This window comes from Octopus bimaculoides, chromosome 9, assembly GCF_046866305.1.
Source record: "Octopus bimaculoides isolate indiv1 chromosome 9, ASM4686630v1, whole genome shotgun sequence".
NCBI lineage: Eukaryota > Metazoa > Mollusca > Cephalopoda > Octopoda > Octopodidae > Octopus > Octopus bimaculoides.
Window position 1 is genome coordinate 82261332 of NC_142936.1, and position 10907 is coordinate 82272238.

The 10907-nt window shown below is 37.9% G+C and overlaps 1 protein-coding gene across 2 annotated transcripts in view; it reads left to right on the top strand.

Moving 5' to 3' along the window:
* The window catches only part of LOC106867261 (uncharacterized), a 40540-nt gene extending 29951 nt beyond the window's left edge, over positions 1-10589 (top strand). For both annotated transcript variants that reach the window (XM_089357883.1, XM_014912077.3), the window contains exon 5: positions 3224-10589. In XM_089357883.1, the coding sequence (XP_089214009.1) occupies positions 3224-3334 (111 nt within the window). In that variant the 3' untranslated portion in view covers positions 3335-10589. The remainder of the gene's footprint in view (positions 1-3223) is intronic.
* The last annotated feature ends 318 nt before the right edge of the window (positions 10590-10907 follow it).

The window sequence follows — 10907 nt, forward strand, 5'->3', positions numbered from 1 at the left end:
AGAGAGAGAGAGGGAGAGAGAGAGAGAGAGAGAGAGACAGAGAGAGAGGAAGAGAGAGGAAGGAGAAAGTGGAAAAGAGAGAGGAAAAGTATGAGAGAGAGAGAGAGAGAGAGTAAAAGTGAAGATGTGAATATACTTTTGAAGAGAATGAACATGGTCTTTGAGAGACAGGCAGACAAATAACACACTGGTGTACAGGAATACAGCAGCGGGAGGAGGGGTAGACAAGAGGCAAATAGAGAGGAATACAGTAAAAAAGGGAGGAGAGAGGTAGAGAGAGAAGTAGGAGGAACAGACAGATAGCAGACAAGTAGAGAGGCATTTATTAGAAGAGGGAGGGAGAGACGGATGGATGGATGGATGGACGGCAGGAAAGACAACTGACAAGTAGAGAGGCATAGAACAGAGAGAGAGAGACACAGGCAGGCAGACAGCGAGATAGAGAACTGACAAGTTGTTGATAAAACAAGAGATTAAGTAAGAGAAAGGAAGAATGAGAGAGAGCAAGAATATATGAGAGAAAGAGTGAAAGTGAGTGGAAGAGAGAAAGAAGATGAATAAGAGTCTCTCCTCCCTTTTTTACTGTATTCCTCTCTATTTGCCTCTTGTCTACCCCTCCTCCCGCTGCTGTATTCCTGTACACCAGTGTGTTATTTGTCTGCCTGTCTCTCAAAGACCATGTTCATTCTCTTCAAAAGTATATTCACATCTTCACTTTTACTCTCTCTCTCTCTCTCTCTCTCATACTTTTCCTCTCTCTTTTCCACTTTCTCCTTCCTCTCTCTTCTATTATTATTATTATTATTACTACTACTACTACTACTACTACTACTACTACTACTACTACTACTACTACTACTACTACTACTACTACTACTACTACTACTACTACTATTATAATAATAAGGTGGCGAGCTGGCAGAAACGTTAGCACGCCGGGTGAAATGCTTAGCGGTATTTCACCTGCTGCTACGTTCTGGGTTCAAATTCTGCTGAGGTTGACTTTGCCTTTCATCCTTTCGGGGTAGATTAATTAAGTACCAGTTACTTGCTGGGGCATGTTGGGGGGGGGGGGCAATGTAATGGACTTAATCCCTTCCCCCAAGCTGCCTTTGTGGCAAAAAATTTGAAATCATTATTATTATTATTATTACCTCCGCCTTAGCAAAGGCAGAGGTATTGTTTTCAGTCGTGTTTGTTTGTTTGTTTGTTTGTCCCTGGACAAGATATCTCAAGAACCGTTGGATGGATTCAGATGAAACTTTCAGGGATGTTTGGCTTCGTGACTGGCACAAACTGATTAGATTTTGGCATTGATCTACTACCAGACAAGGATTCCGGATTATTTGTTGTATTTACTTTACATGAAGTATTACAATATCACGTTCTTTCAAGTCTTTCTCTGATTATCTCCTTTGAAAGCACGCTCATGGTTTCCACATAAGCTATGGTGGCATTGCTGTTTCCAAAGTTTTATTTTCGTTTTTCTATTATTAAATTTTACTCGCATCTCTATCTTAGTAGAAACTGAGGGATAAAGAAATCAAACTACATAAACAAACAGCAGTGAAACCATTCAGAAATTAAATAACACTAACATATTCAGTAACAATAATAAATTTAATCTATCCTCGACAATTTTTAGTTTTACCAATTTTGAATATATCGCTCCTCTTTAAAACCTCTTACATCATCATCATCATCATCATCATCATTATCGTTTAACGTCGACTTTCCATGCTAGCATGGGTTGGACGATTTGACTGAGGACTGGTGGAACCCGAAGGCTACACCAGGCTCCAATCTAATTTGTCAGAGTTTCTACAGCTGGATGCCCTTCCTAACACCAACCACTCTGAGAGTGTAGTGGGTGACAATTTCATTTCTAGTTATTATTGTACCAACCAGAGTGATTTGTGGTATTTAGTTGCATTTCTTTACATTCTGAGTTCAGTTTCTGCCAAGGTTTAAATTTGCTTTTCATCTTTTCAAGGTCAGTTAAGTTCCACCTGTCAAGGACCGATTCCCTCCCTCCCTCCAAGTTTCAGGTCTTATGCCAATGTTTTTATTTTCATGCCAGGTGCAGGCGTGGTTATGTGGTAAGAAGCTTGCTGCCTAACCACATGGTTCCAGGTTCAGTCCCACTACGTGGCACCTTAGGTCAACCACAGCTATATGAGTGGATTTGGTACACGGAAACTGAAAGAAACCTGTCATGTGTGTGTGAGTGTGTGCACGTGTGTGTATGTGCACGTGTGTGGGTGTGCACGTGTGTGGGTGCATGTGTGCACATGTGTGTGTACATGTGTGTGCATGTGTGTGTGTGCACATGTTTGTGTGCATGCATGTGTGTATCTGTGTGCATGTGTATGCATGCATTCATGTGTGCACGTGTGTGAGTGTGCATGTGTGTGCACGTGTGTGTGTGTGCACATGTCTGTGTATGTGTGTGTGAGTTTATCCCCCACCACTGCATGACAACTGGTGTTGGTGTGTTTATGTCCCCCGTAACTTAGCAGTTTGACAAAAGGAGACCAATAGAATAGGTAGCAGGCTTAAAATGAAAATAAGTACTGGGAGCGATTCATTCAACTGAAAGTTCTCCAAGGTAGTGCTCCAGTCTAATGACCGAAACAAGTGAAAGATAAAAAGTTGCAAAGCAAAAGTCTTCAGCCACGACCTTAGGTCAACCAAGCTATTGTGAGTGGGCACCTTGATGATGATGACGATGATGATGGTGAGGAGGAAGAGGAGGAGGAGGATGGTAACAGTAATGATGATGATGATGGTGATAATGACTGATGATGATAAAGAGGAAGAGAAGGGTGATGATGGTGATGATGATACGATGGTGATTGTAGGCGGCGAGCTGGCAGAATCGTTAGCACACGGGGTGGAATGCTTAGCGGTATTTCGCCCATCACTATGTTTTGAGTTCAAATTCTGCCGAGGTCGACTTTGCCTTTCATCCTTTCGGGGTCGATAAATTAAGTACCAGTTGCTTATTGGGGTCGATCTAATCGACTGCCCCCTCACTTCAAAATCTCAGGCCTCGTGCCTATAGTAGAAAGGATGTGATGGGGATTGTAATGGTGGCTATGATAATGACTGTGATGCTGATGATGATGATGAGGAGGAGGAGGATATGATGATGGTGGTGGTGTCAATAATTTAGAAAAATTTCTTTACTAAAGTTTCTAACCAAAATTATTTCATTTTGCAGCTGATGGAACAGAAATGGAGAAGAGTACGGGACCAGCAAAATTCTGAAAAGCAACTTGAAAGAAACCTTTTGCGTTATAACCCCATTAACTGGAGTGGGACGCTTAGCTAAAAAAAAAAAAAAAAAAAAAAAAACATTTCTTTTTTACCAACCAACAGCTCATTAATTTTCGCATTTTAATTAGCAGTTTAGTCCTTTAATTAATTCAGACCAATATTCTTCTTTCTTGGCAAGCTGCAGCACAGAAACATAATTAGTGATAAATTACTCCCATTTTAAACATACATGTATGTATGTGTATGAATGTATGTGTATGAATGTATGTATATATTTTTGCATATATATGTGCATGTATGTGTTTATGTGCATGTATGTATGTATATCTGCATAAGTGTGTATATGTATATATGTATAGGTGTGTGTGCATATATATGTATATGTGTGTGTATGTAAACACACACCTACACACACACAGAGGTATCCCTTGCATTACAGCTACCTCAGGTTATGAAATTTCGTGCTTACAGAAATTGTGAAGTATGACCCCTAATTTGGGGATACAGTCTATAATTTTGCCTTTAAAAGAAACTCAGATAGATATTAACAATTTAAAAGCTACATATATATATATCTACTCTCGGAGTGGTTGGCGTTAGAAAGGGCATCCAGCTGTAGAAACTTTGCCAAATCAGATTGGAGCCTGGTGTAGCCATCTGGTTTCACCAGTCCTCAGTTAAATTGTCCACCCCATGCTAGCATGGAAAGCGGATGTTAAACGACGACGTGTGTGTGGTTTGTGTATATGCAAGTGTTTCTATACACCTCACTATAAATACTTACAGAGTTTGAGCAATTTTCACTGTGAATATTTATGCGTGTGCTTATGTATATTTTAAGTCACAATCAGTGTCTAAATTCCAATCTGTCTTTCTGTCTCAATGTATATATACACACACTATCTATCTATCTATATATATATATATATATATATATATATATATATATATAGTCCCACCCATGCTAGCAAGGAAAATGGATGTTAAATGATGATGATGACGATATATATAAATCAACATTCACCTCCATCACTGTTCTCAACACTTAACCACTCCCATTACTAACCCACCAACTCTTTAATGATGAACAACAGCAGCAGTAGTAAGAACAAGATAAGCAAGTTCATCTAAAATAAAGACAGTCTTACGAGATAATGTGATTGTCTATTATTTTAGGCAGCATATTTTTAAAAGTTGAATGAGCTGCTTTTGGTTTTAGGTCAATGGAGATTGACTTGAAGCTAAACAACAATACAATTAAGAAAAATGTGAACACCACCACCAAAATATCAAGCAAGCCACTTACTTTTGAATAACTAACTGGCAGCAACAATAAGAGTTTCAGCATGACAAGGTCTGTAGCTACATGTGTTTTATGTCAACACAACAGTGATTGGGTCTAAATAGGATGTTAGACTTTTGCCTTAAGTTAGAAATGCAAAGACTATGTGGACATGAACTTGGTAACTCATCAACTAAGTTTAATCATACAGCACTTCCTCCCGCCTCACCCTTTTCTTCTTCTGATGTCCATCCTATGTCCATCCTTACATCCATAAGAATACAACAATTTTTTCACTTACTACATATTTATTGTGGATAACAGTTGATTGCTGCCACTTTTGAATTTACCTACATTACAAAATATCTAGAAAGAAGTTATCAAGTGGAACTGAATGCAGTAGGGTGAAAAGGAATCATAAAAGGGTTACTCAGGATACTAAACTTGATGTTTTAAAAGGGCTTGATGCAAGAGTAAGGATCATCAATAATGCCATAACATTAAATCTTGCACTGTTTGCCGTGGGAACTAATGGGTGACAATAGAGAGAAAATTAAGTGAAGTGCTGGAGAAGTTATTTTGTTGACTGCCCAAACTTTATTTTTTCATAAATCTGATGTGATGCTTAAAATGGAACAGTTCTTGAAGGTACGGATTGAAGATTGAACTCAACATAATATGCCAATAATTTTGAGGCTGTTGTAGGTGACACTTGCAAAGGTGCCATGAGGTGAGATCAAACTTGTAATCATGTGGTCGCAAATCAGAATGATAGTAATTTTTGAAAAAAAGAACCAAAAGTTTGTATGACAATCTACGTAAAAAGGGGGAGGTGAAACTTCTTATAAATAGTTTTTTCTGGCTATATATCCGTCACAGCTGATCTTACCAATCAGTTTCGTGCAAAGAATACAATGGAGTGTTAGGTAACAATCCGATTATATAATCTTATGCTCATCAAAGTTAGCCAATATGGAAGGGAATATGCTGACTGCTCTCTCTTGTCTGACAATAGAGAGCAGTTGTCATATTCCCTTCCATATAGGCTAATTTTGATGAGCAAAGGTTATATAATTGGATTGTTACCTAAGACTCCAATGTATTCCTTGTGCAAAACCGATTGGTAAGATCAGCCGTGATGGATATATGATACTATATATTTTGGATAATATACCCACTCTATTAACAGATATACAAGTGCATCTTTTAGATGACTCACATATATACTCTTTACTCTTTTACTCTTTTACTTGTTTTAGTCATTTGACTGCGGCCATGCTGGAGCACCGCCTTTAGTCGAGCAAATCGACCCCAGGACTTATTCTTTGTAAGCCTGGTACTTATTCTATCGATCTCTTTTGCAAAACCGCTAAGTGACGGGGACATAAACACACCAGAATTGGTTGTCAAGCAATGCTAGGGGGACAAACAAAGACACACAAACACATATATATATATATATACATACATATACAACAGGCTTCTTTCAGTTTCCGTCTACCAAATCCACCCACAAGGCTTTGGTCGGCTCGAGGCTATAGTAGAAGACACTTGCCCAAGATGCCACGCAGTGGGACTGAACCCGGAACCATGTGGTTGGTAAGCAAGCTACTTACCACATATATATATATATAATGAACATATTGCAAATGGTGGTCTGGTGAAATACAACTCATCAGAAAAATTTAAAAGAGAAGGCAGAAAGCAGCCATAACTTAGGTAAAGAAAGACAGCAATGAAAGCAGAGTAAAAGAATAAAACACAAACGGACCGAAAAATGAATAGTAAAAACGCCATAAAGAGGAAAAGGTATGTAGATATGAACTAGTTTTGGTGAATTGACAGCTAACAACCGACATGGACTATCTATATGTGTGTGTGTGTGTGTGTGTGTGTATTTATACATTTGTAGGTGCAGGCATGGTGTCGGCACAGGCATGGCTGTGTGGTTAGGAAGCTTGCTTCCCAGCTACATGGCTTCAGGTTCAGTCCCACTGTGTGGCACCTTGGGAAAGTGTTTTCTGCTGTAGCCTTGGGATGACCGAAACCTTGTGATCGAATTTGGGAGGCAGAAGTTACCATCATGTGTGTAACTGTGCATGTAAGTGCTTGTGCTTCTTAAAAATATATACATATATCAAATAAGCGAATGAACAAATAATGTAACTAGTGCTCAACATGTAGATTGAGTTGTATCAATTGAGTAAAAGGTTCACTGAGCTCCTCCGACATGTCTTCATATGTCTGAGGAGCTGGTCATGTTTTTTCACATCCACAAAACTTTAAGCAACAGAAGGAACTAAATCTTTTTCTCCTCTAGGCACAAGGCCCGAATGCTTGGATGGGGTAGGGGCAGTCAATCAGATTGACCTCAGTATGCAACTGGTACTTAATTTATTGACCCCAAAAGGATGAAAGACAAAGTCAACGTCGGTGGAATTTGAACTCAGAACGTAAAGACAAATGAAATACCACTAAGCATTTCACCCAGCATGCCAAAGTTTCTGCCAGCTCGCTGTTTACCAGGCCCCTTAGCATTGATATCAGCAGAGTTAACATGTAGAGTGCAGGTTCCTCAGAGTTCTGAGCCCTTGGGCAGTGCCCAATTGAGTGACAGCTCAGTCCACCCCTGGTCTGAGTGGAAGTGGAAAGAAATCAGCCAGCCCTGAAAAACAGACGCTACTGTAGTGGAGACAAAGGGAGAGACATGTTGGAGTGTATTGTTGAGTGTCTTCCTCTTCTCATTAACTGAATATGCGAGTAAGGTATGAGATGAGTGTGTGAGAAGACATGAGATGCTCTAAGAATTGTGAAGCTTAGCCTTTAAGTGAAGTTGAAGGATCTATACGCATACACACAGATGAGCTTCCATACAGTTTCCATCTTACAAACTTCGCTCACATGGCACTGGTCAAGGCCGAGTCAGATTTGCAAAAGCGCCATGGAGTGAGATCAAAGAATCAAACCCAAAATATTGGGGTTACAATACAGCCATACTTGCATCTTGCCAGAATTGTGCCTGTAAATAACTTTATCAACGAATGTGTGTGTGTGTGAGGCAACACTGTGTCCATGGTGTGTATTTTGAGTTTTAGTAGCGTTGAAGGAGACTAAGTTGTTGTATCCTCATTGGTTGGATCTGTTTATAGAAGTGATACATATCTAGCATAAGACCTCTGTCTAGGTTGTGCGGGGGTTAAAGGAAGAATGAAAGGTGTTACTTATATCATAAAAATGTGTGGTTAGAAGTATCAGGAAGCATGTCGTTAATATATTAAGATCATGCTTTATAGCCAAACCCATATAGACACAAGACTTGACAGTGTTTGGGATGTAAATAGGGCGCATTATCAATATATACTGTGGTAAAGAGGATTCAGAGTGGAAACTCCCAATGAGAGGCAGATAGGGTATCAATATAGGCAGCTTTATAAGAGTGTAAAGAAATACAGTCAGATTAAGCCAAGGGCAGCAACTCTTGATGTAGTAATACACGCAAGTCTTCTGAGATTCTGAAACTGGGGTAAATTTAGCGTCAGAGGGTCAATTTGCTGATTCTAGATTTGTGTGTGTCAGTATATATATATATATATATATATATATATATATATATATATATATATATATATATATATATATATATATATATATATATATAAATATATATATATATATGTATTAAAGTAATAAACTTAATGCCGGTTCGTGAAGTGGCCAATGGTTTCGCATAAACAAAAGTGGATGACTCATTGGATTCTAGTCCGAAGACAAAATTAACTCTTCACCTCTCGGAGGTGGAGATTTGTAACGGCCAATTATTATTTTAAGAGTTAAGAGAATTTAATGTAGGCCTATTTAATGAAAAACTACTAATTTAATTTTTCTTTCTATCATTTAGTTAACGATCTATATCGTACAATTTTTTATTACTGTGTTGCTAATCTAATTCCAGAGACCGTGTTTGGTTTTGGTATCTTTTCATCATTAGTTCATAAAAAGACAGTGAAATAACTTTACTTTCTATTTTTATTGCTAAAATATGTTCGACTTTTGGCACAAGCAATTTTAGGGGAGGGGCTAGTCGACTACATCGATCCCAGTACTCAATACTTATTTTATCAACAACGAAAGGATGAAAGCAAATTAGACCTCAGCAGAATTTGAACTAAGAACCTAAGAGCTGTAAGAAATGTCGATATGTATTTCGTTCAACGAGCTAACGGTTCTGCCTGCTCACCGACTTCGTTGTTATTAAAATAAACATTAAAAACTGTATTTGAAATTTTCCTTTTGACAGTTATTTTTTCATTTTAGAATTGTAAACTCAAATTACTGAATGAAACAGGGTTGGAGTAAATTTACTTTCGAAGCATTTCCAAGGAATAAAAATGGACTGTAAAATGTTCGGAATCTCTGTTCAACAGAAAACATATTAGTGGCTAATAATGAGATACGGTGTGATGTAAGGGCAGTTTTTTTTTTTAATGACTTTGAAGCAATAACTTGATAGTAAGATTAGAGAGGCTGTACTTCTTGGCAACGGAGTACACTGCAGCCGAAACGAGATTAACGGAACATGGGCTGTTTGGACGTTGATAATTTTGCACTTTTAGTATCAGCATTTTATGGCGTTGGAGGCAAACACATACATGCAGAAATTTACACATACAGATAGAATGAGAAAGAAACATTACAATTTATTAAAATGTCAAATAGTCTGTGCCAAAACATCTCATACTCCACGGTAGTATATGACCAATTCTGGGGAAAGATTATTGTAGAAAATGAGAGAGAATTTGGTATACTATTTGAAGTTAATGAAAATAATACCACAAGCACCAGTCATCGTGTTGAGCTGAAATGAATTCCATGTCTAACGAACATTATTAATATGTATAAGTATATTCGGATGGCAAGCTGGCAGAATCATTACCATGCTGAGCAAAATGTTATTTCGTCCGAGTTCAAATTCCGTTGGTATCAACTTTACCGTTCATCCTTTCGGGGTCGGTAAAGCAAGTACCAGTTGAGCACAGGGTCAATGTAACTGACCAGCACTCTCCTTGGAATTGCTGGCCTTCAGCCAAAATTTGAAACCAATATGTATTGATGTATTCTAACTGGATTTGGTCAAAGAGGAATAAAAACGAATTTTGGAAGTCATAACTTACTCTACGTACAACTATTGTCTCAGACTGAAGCAGTTACAATCACCAAGGTATCTTGGATTTGGAGCATCTGACCACCCAAGAAGGTGCAAGTTAAAAAATAAACAATGCCACACAATGAAGCAGCTGAGGGGTATCCAAGAACCATGACCTAAATACAGTCCAACCCCCTTATATTGTAAGAAGGGCAGAAACACTTGCATGCAGAGGGACTAATTCTCTGGAGATCTTCAGCTCTCTCTAGACTTTCTTACAAATATGCACACTAGTTTCATCAGTTTTTCATATTGTTGTATAATCCCAAATCAGCCCTAATCAAGCAGGCCTATTATCAAAGCCATTCCATTTATGACAATCCATCTTAAACACACACACACATATAAACAGGGATTACATTATCTAATGTGTTCTTTTTTCTCTCTAAGACAATAGCGAGGGATTTGAGGAAGATTTGGCTGCTATTTCTAGCATGTTAAAGAACCACAGCGGATCCTCCCTTTAATCAGCTTTTGAGGGGGTTTTTTTTTTTTTTTGCGAAGATGAAAAGGATAGGTGCCTGTCTTACGTTTAATTTACATAGTTTTGGCTAATGTTTTGTTGATTCGGTACTTTTTGGTTATCTCACCACTAATAAAAAAAATGGGTTATTTCCCCTACCCCGCCGCGTTTTACGAGAAATATCGGTACTTTTGGTTATCTCCTTCAACTAATAAAAAAAAAATGTTTAACCCTCAATAAAACAAAACAAAAATGAAAAAAATTAATAAACATAGAAAGTGAAAAGATGAAACATGGTTCTGAATCTGTTAATATTTTTATAACAAATTATACAAAACTGAAAAAATTAATAAACATGAAAACGGAAAAAAAATTAATAAACACGAAAACTGAAAAAATGAAACATCTTACTGAATCTGATAATATTTTTTATAACACATCATACTACGATTGTCGTAAAAGGTTGTTCATACCTGGTTTAGTCAGATGTGGGCTGGTTAAACCTCATAATTCTTTTCCAATGCCGCTTAAGTGAAAGGAAATCATCCTAGATCTTCCTCAGAATCTAGTTTTAAGTTATCCAAGTTATCTCCCCTGAACTAATTTCGCTTTCTCATATTCCCTATCTATCTATCTATCTATCGAAGGATAGATAGATAGATAGACGTGTACACACACAC